Below are 16,832 nucleotides of genomic sequence, written 5' to 3'. Positions count from 1 at the left end.
TGTAGATTCTTCCAGTGTTTGGATGTGTTGATGTCAATTGTTTTGCACTTTATGTTGTTGGGAAGGGGTCACGAAAGGTATAAGGTTCGTTACAAATAATCAACTTTTCAGGCTGTATTGAATCACTGGTAGCTTAGCGTTATAGGTCATTATCCCGGTATTATTGCAGTTGGTTGATTAACACGTTGTTTATTTATTTCGCTGTTGCGCTAACAATAGCTCGCTTTTGTCCCTTAGCTGTTAGAAACTAGTGCATAAGGGCTATTTTGCCGCTTACTATAATTGCGTAGAAGCCTGTGCTACGTAGATCAAGCTGTGTGCCACGCGGTATAGATAACGATATATTCGTGCTGACCACAGCATTAAAGCTGAAATTCCCTTGCACTCAACCTTAATGTAAATAACGTCGTACACATCAGGCATCAGTTGCTAGCCATACGCCCTCAAATAGCATGCATTTCAATGCTTACCGACAGAGCTAATGATATTTTATGTATGTAAAGCGGAGGCTGTATCTGTGTCGTCGTTTTATCAGGGGCATCCAAAGGTCCTGCATTCCAGCCGCGTGCCGTGGTGGAGGCCTAATGACTTTCCTGAGGACGTGAAGGTATTGAGAGGGCGAATAGCACGGGACGGGCAGCTGGGCGCCAGAGCGACTAACCTGAAGGGACTTCTTTACCTTGAAGGGAAACCTTTACCGCTTATTCGGCCTGCGTGCGATATAGGCTGCCATACGCATTGCGCCGAGGACTGGGAGATGGGATATCGCAATAATCGCACTGCTTCAAACGGACGTTATGTGGAGAGGGCTGCAGCCGCACGTCTTGTGGTCGCATTAGAATTTCGTTTGATTGCGTATAGCACAAAAGAATATTCATCCGTCACACAAAGGTCACTATTTTTAATCTTACTGCAGTTGAGTGAAGGGCGCTGCCTTCAGCACGGTTGAGCCAGAAATAGTTGGCCAGTAAGCCAGTCTACAATAGTCGTGTCGGTACATTTGCTGAATTTTAAGAAAAGTGAATTTGATTCATTTCCTCCCTACTCCCACAAGGGGCTGTACAGACGACGTCTTTCTAGCAACTCCTGAGATTGGCTCAGTGCTAAGATGATGCTCTGAGTTCTCTCAGAATATGTGCAATTGCATGTGCTGCATGGCAGTTGTTGGGTGCTACTTTGTGTAGCTGGTCTGGGTTGCATGCTGTAAATAGGTATGTGGATGTGGAAAAGAAATGAGGTTAGCCTGCCGCAGCAAGATTGCTTTGATGTGAGGCTGTTGAATTGAATGTTTTGGGTTAGCTTAGCATGACTCGTGAAGGGATTCACCTGTTCTTAGGGATTCGCAACTTTGTGTATCGTGCAAATGGGCATTGTAGAAATGACGTTGTTGTGTTATCTTATGTGTCATTTATGTTGGGTGATTTTGTTAATGACTCGGTTATGGCTTTAAGCGGTGGTACGAGGCACACATCACTTGTCATTGTTGTGTTCGCTATTGCACCGAACTGCACTGTGATATTGTACCCAGTACCCACGTGCGTTGTGCGTGCGCACGTTTCTGTGCACCTGAGACCATACAAGCGGGACATGTTCTCTTGTCAGGCATCTCGTCGGTCGTTACCGATTTCAGCCGAAGAGGAGCCAGCTCGTAAGACCTCAAAGGAGCAGAACTTCGTTTTTTTAGTTTTCATTTACCACTTTCCTTTCATCGTCAGCCTCCGCTGTAAATGTTTACTCGATGCCTAAGTTCAGTAAACATGTCCTAAACTATCCCCCAGCCGGTTGTAACAACATGCAACAGGATTCTTCCTATGTACCAAGCTCTTGCAGGAAGCCACATGTGGAGCGTGCATGCCAGCGCATGACCCGGCATCCATTAATCCCTACCAAATGTATGCACACAGCCTAGCTTGCCGGGTCGCTCGTCTGCTCCGTAGCCCAATCGACTAAAAGCCGAGAGGAACATTTCATTTCGGCGGTGGCTGATATATTGGCCATGGGTCGGAGGCCTGACGGGGTGGGCGGGTGGCGGCTTGCGCTCTTTACAGTCTCAGATCGAAAAGGGGGAATGCGGCATCCAAGGAGCGACATGACACCACACCAGACTTACAACTTTTCTTTACAGATTTTGCTCTCACTTATTTGTAACAAAATGGCGAATTCCAGTGAGGGGTGACTGCTAGCTTCGAGAATCATTCAACGTGATTCTCGTCATCGTTTGGCCCTTGTGTTTCTTGGTGACTTGACCACACGTGACCCCTGCGGCCCCATGTAGCCCTCAATACTCAATAGCCCTCAGTTACCCATATGACCCTTCCCTTACCCTTGTATGGCCTCACTCGAACATTGCGGCCCGTAGGTGTAACCTCTGTGACCCCTTCGTGACCTGACCCCCTTTCTGACCCCTGTACGACCTCAACTGACGCCGACGTCTTGCCCGTTTTCAGCGCACCATCAGCACGTTCAAGTCGTGGTTGAGGAGCGGAGGTCACGAGGGCAGGGTATCGGGACCCGTGTGTGGACTGGACCCTCAGTGAGTATTTAGGGGAGGGGAGAGTGGGGATCTCAGGGGGAAATGTTTCGGGAAATGTCTAGGTGGTCAGAAGGCTGGTATGGTCACGTGCCCCGTAATTGGGCAGCTAATCAGCGTTAAAATCAGGGCTTTGTGTTTTAATTTGAAGTTTCTTTTGAAATAATTTCAAAGTGCTTGTATGGTAACAAAGGAAAAGGCTATAAACTGTCCGTATGCAAATTGTTCGCAGGTAAGAGTCGTGTATTGCAGTCTAGCCATTCCTGTGGGCATTCTGGCAACAGTGCTATGTAGGAAGCTGAACGAATCATTCGCTGAACGTCGTGAGAAATTTAGCGGCTCAAGTGTCGACTTCATGACTTCATCTGTCCGCGAGAGATTCCTCAAAGAAGATTTACTGCTTCCGGAAGACCTTGCTCGAGCGAGTGATAAGACTGAAAATAACTCCGAAACTGTCCTGCGTTCTGCCATTGCCATTCGCGACTTCCGCAGCCCACCCCTACCCCTACCCCCTGGCTGCGGCCTTGACTGACCCCCTGTCCTCATGAGACCCGCCTGCTGCCACCACTCCAGTCCGCCCCGCAGGGAGGCCCCTAACAGGATTAGACGTGTGGATTGATATATGGAGGCGGCGCGAATGGGAAATTCCGGTGCGGCGTTCCATGCATCTGGCGCCGGTGCGGCAGGATGGGTTCCATTTCCGCCCCGTGTTCTGAGAGCAGAAGGTGGCCGGTTTTCGGTGGAGCTGCTGGTTTCCGGAAGGTGGGAAGGCTCATTTCAGCGCTTATGGCAGTGGGGCGACTCTCACTCTTGCTGTGGAATGTTGTGTCCGGGTTGGGGTCCGGGTTTGATCTGAAATGTCTGGATCCGTGTTGGGTACGGATGTAATGCAGGACGAATGTTTCTGGTAGCTCAGAATTCAGAGGAATGACGCCGAAATAATAGACATAAGGAGGATTTGGATGAGTTCCCGGATGTATTTAAAGTGACGGTCAATAAATCTGTATATGAAGGGCTCGTAAATTGATATGCTGTCATTACTGCCCTTTTATTCTGCCTTCACTTGGTTCGGATATTTCAAGTCCGCACGATTTTTCACTTGAGTGTGTTATTGAACACCGATATTCCATGGGCATATGATATTTGATTTATAGACTTCATATGATAACCAAAACTGTTACTATCGTATCACAAGGTGACGTTTTTATAAGAAATCGTTTCAAATGTAGAATGACTGACGTTTCTAGTTTCTACGACAATCCTAACCTCATCAGTGCCGCGTCTCTAAATCAGCTGACGATCGACCTGTTCCATCGACCGGCGGACCGGCTGATCGTTAACCGCTGACGGCTCCTGACGGGCGGCGTCGGCGGCTTTCCTGGTCAACACGGGGCCATTTGTTTGATGGGCGGAGGACAGGTGTGCTGATTTGTGACTGTAGAGGCGGCATTGGGCGTGGTGTCAGTGAAGAGTCGCGGAAACGGCTCGGCTTTGTATCGGATATCTACGGTTTGATATGGGTCAACAGCCCAAAGGGCCACTTTTATAAACCCACGGAGTTGACAGAGGATGAACCTCGAGAGATGCCTAAGGTTGGATGGGGGGGGGGAGGCTTTACTAGCCAAGCAGCATCATTGTAAAGACGAGTCTCAAGAGCCTTTGACTGGCTGAGAGGCATGACATTTTGTCGTGAATAAGAGCCCGTGCTTTGGCTGTTTTTATCTTTGTGTAGGTTTCGAGTCGCTTATATTTGTGATCTAAGCTATCATATATTTACAGCCACTACGCACACCCGTTTTTAGACAAATATATCACACGTCCCACAAGCCCATACACTTATCCTGAAACCGTATGCCCCAGAGCGCTCTTTCTTGTCCACTGGCCAATGATCTTCTTACTGGCCGCACCCCATCCTCTCCATGACAAACGAGTGGGCACAATAGCCAGCACTCAGGAGCGTCACTGGCCTGAGACGGTGACCCCTTGACCCCAGCCGGCGGCCGCATGGATCATAGGGCAAAGGTCACGACCCCTGTGCCCCGCACACTGGGTGGGTCGTGACCTTGAGACAGTGCAGCGTACTTGCTACCTATTTGCAAGGTGCTTTGATGGGCTAATAAAGGCCAGGCTACACTATGCGTTTTCTGCGTGCGTTTTTTGCGTGTTTGCGGGTTTTGCGTAATATCGTTCTAGAAAAAAAGGTTATTATTAATTAAACTTCTGTAATATTTATATAAAAGTTGATAAAACGTTTATATTGATTAAAAGCTTATATGAAAAACATATAACAAAAACGTAATGTCATTGCTTTCTAGAACGATATTCCGCAAATCACGCAAACTCGCAAAAAACGCACGCAGAAAACGCATAGCGTAGCCACTGCATAACTGAGCCGCATAGGCTGAGATGGTTGGTGACTAAAGGTCGGGTTTGAACCAGCCGCCGATTGGCTGCGAACCAGATAAACTGAACTGCGCTGTTGGATGCTGGACCATGGTAGGATCCGGGATATGAACCTAGCCGCTGACTGACTGGGCCTTGGTGATTGGTTTCGAAGCTTGCTCTGTCTTTTAATTTGTACTCCAGCTGCCTGAGTCATGGATCAGCATATCCATCTACCTAATGCTTACCCCATGCAGTTTGCATTTTCACCCATGATGCTCAGCATGTTCACCTATTTTCACCTGTGTTCTCAAGGCCGTATAGCTGTGTTCTAGCCAATGTGCTTCACGCCCAGCTAGTGCTTATCCCCATTGTCTTTCTTCTCCTAACTAGAGATGTCAATCGGATACCAACTTTTTGGTATACCGATACCAAACCGATACCAACTTGGTATTTGGTATTTCAATCGTAATGTGTTTGGTATTTTGTTGGTATCATAAACCCTCACTAATTATAAGAGGCTAAGAAATCGGTAAAAAGTTGGTATTTCCCTCATTTTCACAAGTTGGTTTCATGGTTTGGTTTCGGTATTTTCCCGTGGTTTTGGTTGGTATTTGGTTTGGTATCGGTATTCCAATTTTCCGTAATTGACATCACTACTCCTAACCCAGGCGTGATCTCGGCCTAGACTCAGCCTCCTGGTCTGCCCGGGTCGTGGGCGAAACACTTGTCCCCATTCCTCCATCACCGCCGGCGGCAGCCGAGCACCACATATCGAACGGCCGGCGGCTGACTCGTTACGTGATTAGCGAACGCGCCGGCCGGCTTTGTTGCGTTATTGAGCGCCGCCCGCCTGCGAGTTGAAGCTGGGAAGCGAGCGGGCAGACTCTACTCGATTTCGGAGGGAATTGATTGGCTGCGCCGGGTGTTCAGATTTCGGGATCAGCCAGCTGTGCCGTGTGAAAATACGGGCGCCATCGCGGGTCACTTGGGGCCTGTCGAGAGCTGCAGAAATTCGGGCACGGGTTGCCGTGCTGTCGCTATTTACCAATGACCATAGGATGTAGAGTCGATGATTATACTGGAATTTCCGGCACGACGCTGCTGATTTCGATCGTGATTGGTGACTGCTACTCGAATAAGGCGTTCACTGAACTCCGTTCGACTACGAAATTCCATTAGCGACGGGCCCGCCGGGGTATCAGGATTCAGACCGGAGCCTGGCAACAGCCGGCAACCGGAAGGGTCAGTACGCTTAGTTACGCCGTCAGAAATTGGCCCATTTGTGAGCTTCTGGTGTGGGTGTTTCCAATCATTCTGCGCGCACTTTTCTTCAGGGAAGTCAGTGTTGGATAACTGCCGATGCCGCATTTTATTGGATGTATGGTTTATTAGGCTGTAGTGAACCCCATGACCCTTCGTCCCAAGTGTAAACCTCCCGTGTCCGCTCCTCATCCCAGTCTAACCCCGCTACCCCTCCCCCAGTCTAATCTCCTGCCTAATCCCCTGTGACCCCCTTTTACTACCATGATCCTTCCGATTTACGTGACCTCTCCGTCCCTCTCCCGGTCTAGCCCTTGTGTTTTTTTTTTTCGTTCCCCAGTTCTACCAGGCAGTGAATTGACCCCTCTGCTCGCTAGTGACCCCCAGTCTGACCCCCCGTGACCCTCAGTCTAAACCCAATGTACCCTAGTCTAACCCCTGTGACCCCCATTCTAACCCCTCTGTTCCCCAGTCTAACCCCTATGACCCCCAGTCTAGCCCCTATGACCCCCAGTCTAGCCCCTATGACCCCCAGTCTAACCCCTATGACCCCCAGTATAACCCCCGTTTCCCCCAGTCTAACCTCTACGTCCCCTAGTCTAACCCCCGTGACCCCTATTCTAACCCCTCTGTTCCCCAGCCTAACCCCCGTGACCCCCAGTCTGACCTCTATGACCCCAAGTCTAACTCCTACGACCCCTAGTCTGACTCCCGTGACCCCTAGTCCAACCCCTGTGGGCTGTGACCTCCCAGTGTAACCCTCGTGACATCTAGTCTAACCCCCGTGACCCTTAGTCTAACCCCACCCCCCACCCCTATGACCCCCAGTATAACCCTCGTGACCCCCAGTATAACCCTCGTGACCCCTAGTCTGACCCCTGTGACCCCGTGTGCCGCAGCTACTGTGCCGAGCCGGGCAGCCGGGCGCCCTATGAGTGGCCCGATGATATCACCAAGTGGCCCATCTGTAGGAAAACGTCCGTCGCGCCCGGTAAGTGACACGGGAGCGACACGAGCCTTGTTCTCAAGGACACGGGTTACGGGTCATGTCAATGGCTTTCCTGTTACGCTTATAATTGTATGTAATCATCGAGTTTGTTTGAATCTTAACCCGCGCCCAGATGGGGTCTGCCGAGCAACGCGGTCTGATGGGGGGGGGGGGCCATTTTGGCCCCCCCCCCCTCAGATCTCGAGAACCACGCAACATAGCGACAAGCGGTAAACGGTGTTGGATAGCCCCAACGGGGAACTACCTTGTGACCCAATTTCATTGACCTCGGTCAAACCGATGACGTCACAGGTCAGGTCAAAGGTCGAATTTTCACCGTTTACAGGCATTTCAAGAAATGCGTTGTAAAATCGTGTAAAATGCATTTCATTGAAAATCATCGATGGGGAAATGTTCTTCAAACACATATTTTGCTATTTGAGGTCACTGATACCAGGTCAGGTCACAGAGGTCAGGTCACTGGGGGGTCACAATATGAAAGTGTCGTGTGATACATGTTTTATGGTCCATTTTACATGACAAATGCGATTATGTGGGTCAGACAGACTTAAGGGCCAGCTTAGGTCACGTTTTGGTCAAGGTCAGGTCAAGGTCAGGTCAAGGTCAGGTCAAATTAGGTCAAATTTCAAAGTTGATATTTTTGCATAAAATGGGTATCGATTCGATGCAGCTCGTCACGGGGAGTTCAATGGTGGTCTCCGTTTTGCGCTACGAGGTCTAAAATTGCTAAAAATTGAGTTCAAAAATTTGACGTCATCAATTTTTAACAGTTTTTTCGCTATAACTTGGCCAAAAAAAGAGGTATCGATCTAAAATTTGGTATGTATATCGAAGAGCGCAGGGACTATCACATATATTCCGGTTTTTTTCGAAATTCGAAAATTTTTTGGAAATTTTTTGAGTTTTTCTAAAAAAATCAATTTTTTATTTTTGGGGGTCAAAATCCAAAAATTTCGAAAATCCGAGATAGCAGTTTTGTAGCCCCGTCTTTTGTCGACACAACCACATAAAGAACTTTAAAATTGCTTGTTAACTGTAGAATTGGTGAGCGTTTCAAGATGTCATGTTTTTTGCTCATTTTTACTCGAACATGACCTCAGTTTGACCTCAATAACTCCTGACCTGAGGTGACCTGTGACTTGAAATTTTGTGTGAAGGTGTCAAATTGATGTCCGGTAAGGTACCCAAAATTTGGCGGCGCTGCGCGCCGCCGTTTTCTCGCTATTTAAGAAAAACCACAGGGGGGGGGCCAAAATGGCCCCCCCCCCCATCAGGGCGCGGGTTAACACGAACTTAATGACTCGAGCTCGCGTGCTCTTCCAGTTACTTCGTACTCATTTACTTCGTATGTAGGTCTCATATCCTACCCTTTTGACTCTTCCTTTTACCGTGTTTAGCTCTTGTACTGTATGATTGTTTTACTTTTGCTCCATGCCCATTCGCTAACCTTCTTACCATACCTTGTTCACTTTTGTTCGGGCAATGATCTCGGACTTATGCGCTTTAACCGCTGCTACCTGGTCCTGTCCCTTTGACCGCCGACCCTTCTGACCCCTCTAACCCCTGACGTGTCATCCCGAGACCTTAACCCCTCTTTGACCTATCTGACCCCCCTGACCGGTCCCATTTCCAGTGGGCAGCTTACCTCTGACCCCTTTGACCCCAGACCCCTAAAACCCCTCTGAAATCTGTGATCCTGCTCGTCCTCAGAGGGCAGTGAGTCGACGGAACACATGCTCTGTGAGGTGGTGGGCCACCCGTGACCTGGCCTTTGACCTGTGACCCCGCCCCACCCACAGAGGGCAGCGAGGCGGCGGAACACATGCTCTGTGAGGTGGTGGGCCACCCGTGCTGTGTCGGAATCCACGGTCTGTGTCAGATCACCACCCGAGAGTACTGCAACTTCGTCAGGGGCTACTTCCACGAGGAGGCCGCTCTCTGCTCACAGGTGAGGGGGGCTAGGGGAGGGGATGGGAAGGGAGAGGAGAGGAGAGGAGAGGAGAGGAGAGGAGGGGTAAATTCAAGAATAAGGTGTGAAGGTGAAGTTTGCAGGCTCACTGCAGGGGAACATATTCGTGGGCATGGAGATAAAGCGGGCTAAGTTGGCCACGGCCATGAGTGATGTAACAGCTGTTTTTAATGTTTTGTCTGTTTTCTCAAATCCTAGTTTTTTCTAGCATTTCCGTTACTTCTGTACTTGCTGTGTCATGATACAGACCGTTAGTTTATCTCTGTCGCTGCTAGTTGTCCCTCTATCCATTCATTAGGTGGGTAGGTCCCAGTCTCTACCAGTGACCATGTAAAGGACGACATGTGCGTATGTTACGTTATTGCTGTCTGATATCTCTCCGTTACGTTATTGCCTCACGCTGATCTTATGTTTCGCGGTGTCGCCGCCAGGTGTCCTGTCTGGAGGACGTGTGCTGTGTTGCGTTATTGTCGTCTGATATCCCCCGTTTCGTTGCTGCCTCACGTTGACCCCGTGTTTCTCTATGTCGCCGCCAGGTGTCGTGTCTGGACGACGTGTGCGGAATGATACCGTTCTACGACCCAGATAGTCCCGATCAGTTCTACCGGCTGTGGACATCAATCTTCCTGCACGCCGGGTGAGCTGACGGGTTTGAGTGACACTGTGGAACGATATTTGAAGTAACACCTAAATAATTGAACGAAAAACATTCAAAGTTCTGATTATTGACTGTCTACGATGCAGTCTTTACTGCCTTGAAATTATATTCAAATTATACTTCCCTGATGAGCATTTGATGTTGCATTCGTTGCCATGATGTTGCATTCGTTTTCAACGCTGATTGCGGGCCTTCCAGTGGCTCAATACAGTTATGATATTTCGTACATATATGGAACGTTAGGTTTCTTCACGCCTGCTAAGCTCAATGGATCATGCACTACTACAGGGTGTCTCAAAAGTTCGCTTACAGGTACCAGCCATGCTTTTTTGTCAATAATTCTGAATCAACATGAAATTAACAGTCGAAATTTTGCATGGGCATTGATAACAACCTTCCTCAAGCAGCTTCATTGTTTTCAAGCGCATTCGACCCTTCATGAGCTCACAAAAAGGGTTCACCTCTGACCATGGATCAGGCATGAAAATGGAGGTCGCATACTCGGGTCGGCTGAGAAACTCTCTGCTTCACGAGTAATGGGAATGGTTAGGTCGGAAATGACACATGGCAAAGTGTCGGCGAGGATGAGTACAACATGATGGTCATCTAATAAAAACGGTGGCTAAAATTTTTGAAGGACAAAACCATGCGAGACTAACAGCGCTTTGAACGACCCTTGTACCGCAGCAGACTCGTGCTCCAGAAAGCAGCTGAAAATGCAGTCATAACTATTGAAAACTGACTAGAAGCTCACAGACAGAGGTTACCCAGTTTCAAAAATTGCAGGTCATCATAAAATAAAGACAAAATATCATTTAAAATTGTTTATAATATCTATAACGCTAAATTTTGAGGGAAAATAATGCGAAAATCGTCAATGCCGAGGACAAGTGACCCTCCAAAAGTGTCAATTAATGTAAAGTTTTATCTAACGAAGTTTCAAGAGGCAGATCTGGAGCAAATAGCTTTCTTTTACACACAAAATCCGGACAAAACCGCACGATGGACAGGTTTTGGCCGTTTACAAAGCAGAACCTCTCCTGAGGAAAACACTCCGGAACCCAGCGAAGGTCTTGGCATTGGGAATGACGAGCGTTCGGGATTTGCAAATTTTGCAAAATGTGTCTAAGAAACAGATGGCCGACACATTCTGCTACGATATGCTGCGAAAAATTTGCCCCTGGCACTTCCCATTTGTTCAGGAATGGGGTTGTTTTGAAAAGGAAAATGGTGCTTGGGAGGTCGGCGCCAGTCATTCATGAAGGAGTTAGCGCCAGAGAAGACCTACAAAATACTCACGGATGGTGTCGATGCAAGCTATCGGCTTTCAGGGAGAAGCGGATGTTGCCGGGGAGCTCGTCAAACCTAAATCCGACGCAGAAAGTGCGGGGGATTCCCCTACAAGAGCTTGAAAGCTGGTAACCTTTTATCAGCCTCCGGCAGCTGACTGAGTGACGAAAATCGGTATGGGCAAATATTTTTGGAGATACAGCAAAGGGTTTGGTTTCCAACCTTCCGAATCAGTTGTCAAAGCATGCATATTTGCCTAGTGTACACACGGACACCAAAACCTTATATTTTTGGCCGGTTCTTATTATATGCTTTATTGACATGGGAAATGTGTAAACGAACTTTTGAGACACCCTGTAGTATTGACATTGCTCTTTTTTGTAGTCTTTTTGACAGTCTCAATCACGACCATCGGGCGAGTGTCGTGTCTGTCACCATGACTATCGCCCTGCTGACATTCCCTCTGTTCTACAGGATCATCCACCTGGTGTTCACCATCCTGATCCAGTTCTTCTTCCTGCGGGACCTGGAGAAGATGGCTGGCGCTCTGCGGATAGCCATCATCTACATCGTATCGGGCATAGCCGGCAACCTGGCCTCGGCCATATTTGTGCCGTATAGAGCTGAGGTAAGACAGGAGAGAGGGAGAGAGAGAGAGAGAGAGAGAGAGAGAGAGGGGGGGGGGAGGGAGAGAGAGAGAGAGAGAGAGGGGGGGGGGGGGGGTGGGGAAGAGAGAGAAATGAAAAAGAGAGAGAGTTTTAAGTTTCTGCCATGTCTCTGTCACAGCTGAGGATCACCATGTACTGATGATGAGTCCCACGAATTTAATCTTGTTCCATGTCATTTTGTGGAGATGTCCTAGTCGCCACTAGTAGTCAGTAGTGTGTGTATTTGTGAAGAAAAGAAAAGGGCTACAATGTATCCGGCACCTGCTGATTGTGTGTTTTATGCTCCCTCAGGTGGGTCCCACCGGCTCCCAGTCAATGTTACTGTTGTTGCTATTGTCGTTCTCCCCGGGTCTGTCTGTAACTCTGTGTTCCCTCTCCCTCAGGTGGGCCCTGCCGGCTCGCAGTTCGGCCTCCTGGCCTGCCCCTTTTCCCAGTCCCCCACTCACCACTATCAGTCAGTGATGTGTGTAACTATCACTAACCCTGTGTCTCTGACTCTCTACTTCCCAGGTGGGTCCGGCCGGCTCGCAGTTCGGCCTGCTCGCCTGCCGCTTTGTCCCAGTCCCCCACTCACCACTATCAGTCAGTGGTGTGTGTAGCTATCACTAACCCTGTGTTCCCTACTTCCCAGGTGGGTCCGGCCGGCTCCCAGTTCGGCCTGCTCGCCTGCCACTTTGTGGAAGTGATCAACGTGTGGCCGATGCTGCAGCGGCCGTGGCGCGCCCTGCTCCGGCTGCTCGGACTCACATTCGTATTGTTCCTCATCGGACTGCTGCCTTGGGTGAGTTGTGTGGAGACTTGAGGATTAAATGCGGAACCGCTCTACAGAAAGTGTATCAGTAATACACTTTCAGCGATATATAAGAGTGAAAGCGAATAATAAGAGTGAAAGTCTTGAGTCAAAAGGCATACGAAACGCGAGACATAAATGTAGCATTATGTAGCGTATTTAGCCGAATCAATGTTACAGCTGGACCTCAGATATTCACCTGGCTCACGCCTTTCAATGAGAAACGAATCTCTTATGCATTATTGAACTTACACGATTGTATACAAAGTTGACTACTGTGTATTAATGCAGCAAATACGTTGGAGACGTTCAACTAATATGTCTCAGAGAATTTGAGGTATCGAGATAGTTACAACCAGTCAAACTTTTCTTATTTATTTGTCTGGTATTGTTTTGTGTTTGAATTTGAAATCAGCTGAGTTTTGCGCCCCGTCTCCCTTAAAAAAGTCCGGCTCTGCATGGTCCTGACGCGCGCTCCCATTCTCAGGTGGACAACTACGCGCACATATTCGGCTTTATCGTCGGCTTTCTGCTGTCGTACGCGCTGCTGCCGTACGTGTCGTTCGGGCCGTACGACCGGGCGCGCAAGAAGGTGCTGATCGCCGTGTGTGTCACCACGGTGACGCTGCTGATCCTCTTCCTGCTCGTGCTGTTCTACGTGACGCCCTTCTACGAGTGTAAGGTGTGTGAGTACCTCAACTGTCTGCCACTAACCAGAGACTTCTGCGCCGAGCAGAACATCAACTTTGATCGGCGGACCGAGTTGTGATGCAGGGCTCGCACGTGATTGGTGGAGAGCGGACAGTGGAGGCGTGTGATTGGTGGAGAGCGGGGAACGAAGGTGTGTGATTGGTGGAAAATGGTCTTGCGAGAAATTTGATTGGTGAGAAGCGAAAAAGACTACGATCATGTTTGGAAAATTGAATAGATGTGGACTGGTGAAAGAAATGTGGAAAGACATGCGATTGACGTTGTGTCGAAACCCGTGGATTTGTGATTGGCGAACGGCGGAGCGCCTTGGCATGTGATTGGCCGGCATCGGAACGTCCTCGCTCTCTGATTGGCTGGTGGTTTGTCTGGCGTGAGCTCATTGGCTGGCGACTGAAGGAAATAACGGAATCATGTTCTGCGAGTTCCCTCGATTCGCGGGCGGCAGCGCAAGATGCTGATTGGTCGCCTCTTATCAGCGCCGGCTTCTGATTGGTGAATGGCCGCGAGCGGCGCCTTTGATGGGTCGTCGCGCCGGGGGATGTTTTCTAGCGGGCGCCGCGGCCTCCTGTTGTACATAGCTCGCGCGCGCGGCGCCGGCTGATCTTGGTGTCTGTGCTGGTGCCTGGACGGCGGACGGTGGGTGGTGGGTGATGGGACGTGGGACGGGACAGGGTGGGTTTTCTATGGTGGACCGAGGTGTCCCACGGAGGGAGGACAGGCGCCGTGGACCGCGCACCCCTCTGTGATAACCGGCCCGGCGGGGCCGCCCCTGCACGTCTGTCTGTCTGTCTGTGTATCTGTATGTTCGGCTGGCGCGGCAGGATACGGCCAGAGAAACTCGGCGAGTTCTGCGCTGTTGGGCGAAACGGCGAGCTGGTTGAATGTTTTCACTCGAGTGTGAGCTAAATGGATGTGTGTGCGGCGGGAGTAAGTTTTTTACGATACATGTGTGGATAAGGCATGCGTACGTGGATGAAACTGTGTCGGAAATGCTTCCTTCGAGTGTGAGGTACGTATTTGTGAGTATTTGGTATTTATCGAGATGTCCCTGTGTGGCCGATGCTATGTTGCGGTATGCGTTTTGCGGTATGCAGCATGCGCTCGCTGTTCGGTAAGCGTTGTTTGTGCGACTTTCCGTGCTGAATCAGTAAGTTGGCCGGCTGTGTGAGCTTCTGTGAGCGTCTGTGAGCGTCTGAGAGCGTTTCTGTGAGATGTTTGAGCGTCTGTGAGCGTTTCTGTGAGATGTGTGAGCTTCTGTGAGCGTCTGAGAGCGTATTTGTGAGATGTGTGAGCGAATGTGTGAGATGTGGGCGGGCGCCTGATGAGCTCTGTTTCACTGCCACCAACACATTACGCTTCTAAGGCAATTCAGACGCTTTAGTTGATCAACCATCTCCCCTCCTGCCTTCTTGGCGTGACCCTTAGTTTAGAACCTTCTTTGTGGTTTAGTTTGTCGCCGTTTAGGGGTGAGCTCTGGTTTAGAGTGTGGGTCTATTAAGGCATGTTTCAGTGCGTCGTAGTTTTTGTTCAGCGCCGGCGAGTTTTCCCCTGTGTTGTCCTGTTGGATCTCATGTTCCGTCGTCCGCTTAACCCCCACGTTGTAATCCTCCTCGTGTTTAGTTATAATGCGTTAGTTAGATAACTAGCAGTCAATGCGTTGGCGTAGTTAGTTTTATGAAACACTGTAGCGGCACTGGCACCATGTGTTGATAGGTTATTTAATCACCATTCACGTCACAATGTGTGTTAAGTTATCGTGTGGTATTTATTATACCTCGTTGATTCAGTCATCACACAGTCATCTTGCTTTGACGATAGCAAGCCGAATCGAACACACTGATTACCCAAAGATGAGTTTGCTCAGCGCTTTCTGACCGACCCCAAATGGATCCGAAAGTCGTCGTGTGGACGTTGAACTACGGTTGTTGCTCTGCTCATTGATCAGTTATCTCTGGTCGGAGATATAATCATATACTCAATCGCTGATGTGTGCGTCTATCATGTGCGCCGTTTGATTCTGTGGTCAATCACAGCTGGTTTGGACTGAGAGTGACTGGGCGGCTCGGTTGACTGTTGTGTGTGACTGATGTGACTGTTGACTGGTCATTGACTGGCCGCCCGGGCGGCCGGCTGCCGCCCGCTGTGGGCGGGGGCGGGGGCGGTATCGTGTACATGTGACGATCAGCATGGCCCTGACCCCAGGGCGTCTGTGAAGTGTCGTGTTTTATATACGCCATGCGTGCGCATGTGTGGCCCGGAGGCCGCCGGAGACCGAATACACCATACTACTGTACTGGACCCGTGTGTGAATAGATCGAACAAAAAAGGCTCCATCAGTTTCCCAAAATTATATTTTTACTTGGATGTCAGAGGGGAAACTGCTGACCAAACAGGGGATGAGAGTGAAAAATTGTCGGTCAGGTAAGGCCAAAAAAAAGCGGAAAATGATCAAAAAATCAATAGTAGAATGCGAAATAGCTATCCACGCAATTGCTCTTGGTGGATGGAATTGGGGTTGGAGAGTTGGTCTTGAAAATTGAAGGTGGGACTGTGGGAGTGGAAAATTATTTTTATTTGGATGTCGTTTCATCAGCTCAAATCGACAAACTGGGACACTTACTCTATGTTCAGAGGGTCATGGGTCAATGAGAAATAATTAGAGCGGTGCAATATTAGATTATCTGAAGGCCTTTCTGTCATGTTTTTCTCCATGTCCTTTATTTATACTAGCTAGCCTTTATTTCTACCTCGGGAGTGAAGCTATGAAATGAAACGGATAATATGTGAAAGCTAAGTTCCGGGGTGATGAATGTGATCAAATCGTTTATTCCTCGTGCTTATCATTTTCTTGAGATAGCGGGCGACAGACTGCTCGGAATGCTTTGCTTCACTCGAAAACATCCCTCTGCTGGTAGGTAGAGGTTATGTTCAATGTGAAGGTACGCATCGATTTGCATTGCTCATCCGAGAAAAACAACTGAGGAACTGACTGACTCAATAGTCCAGCCTGAAACCTGACTGGTCCGTCTCAAGTTGGTTCCAAGGCCCCAAAAAAAGTCCTCCCTATTCCCAAAGCTGGGCTTCAGTCGACCTCCGTTGCTTGTGCTGACCTCTATAATTTACTTGTTTCGAAATAGTCGCGCTAGATGTCAGTAGCGTTCAGCTTTGCTGAAAATTGTCCTTGGCAGGGTTATCACGTGACATGACAGATAGGGTGACGTATTTGTGACGGGTTGAGTGTCTTGTGGATTCGTCTTGTTTTTGCGGCTCTCTCTATCGCCTGGATAAAAATAGGCCCCGCCCATCCCAATCAGCTGCTGCATGACGAGTTGATGACGACAACCACTACTTACCAGCAACCAATCTAGGGATAGCGTACGTGACAGTAATGGTGCAGCGGTTGCAAAATATTACATTGTTATTCAAACGGTTTTTGCTTTTAGGGCCTTGTTAGATGAGGATGAGGTTAGATTAGATGAGGTGTTGATGAAGGCAGGTATTTTTTTTAAATATTTTTTTGACAATTTTTTGCCCTTGTTTTACTTAAGCTGAACCCGGGACC

At 49.0% G+C, this 16,832-nt stretch overlaps 1 protein-coding gene across 4 annotated transcripts in view; it reads left to right on the top strand.

Annotated features, from left to right (window-relative positions):
* The window catches only part of LOC122391536 (inactive rhomboid protein 2-like), a 117,040-nt gene extending 102,295 nt beyond the window's left edge, over positions 1–14,745 (top strand). For all 4 annotated transcript variants that reach the window (XM_043385572.1, XM_043385570.1, XM_043385569.1 and 1 more), the window contains 7 exons: positions 2,448–2,533; positions 7,075–7,166; positions 8,984–9,132; positions 9,690–9,790; positions 11,576–11,729; positions 12,401–12,550; positions 13,047–14,745. In XM_043385572.1, coding sequence (XP_043241507.1) covers positions 2,448–2,533; positions 7,075–7,166; positions 8,984–9,132; positions 9,690–9,790; positions 11,576–11,729; positions 12,401–12,550; positions 13,047–13,328 — 1,014 coding nt within the window. In that variant the 3' untranslated portion in view covers positions 13,329–14,745. The remainder of the gene's footprint in view (positions 1–2,447; positions 2,534–7,074; positions 7,167–8,983; positions 9,133–9,689; positions 9,791–11,575; positions 11,730–12,400; positions 12,551–13,046) is intronic.
* Positions 14,746–16,832: the final 2,087 nt, after the last annotated feature.

This window comes from Amphibalanus amphitrite, unplaced genomic scaffold, assembly GCF_019059575.1.
Source record: "Amphibalanus amphitrite isolate SeventyFive unplaced genomic scaffold, NRLGWU_Aamphi_draft 000443F_arrow, whole genome shotgun sequence".
Taxonomy (NCBI): Eukaryota; Metazoa; Arthropoda; class Thecostraca; order Balanomorpha; family Balanidae; genus Amphibalanus; species Amphibalanus amphitrite.
This window is presented reverse-complemented; position numbering and strand designations above follow the sequence as displayed.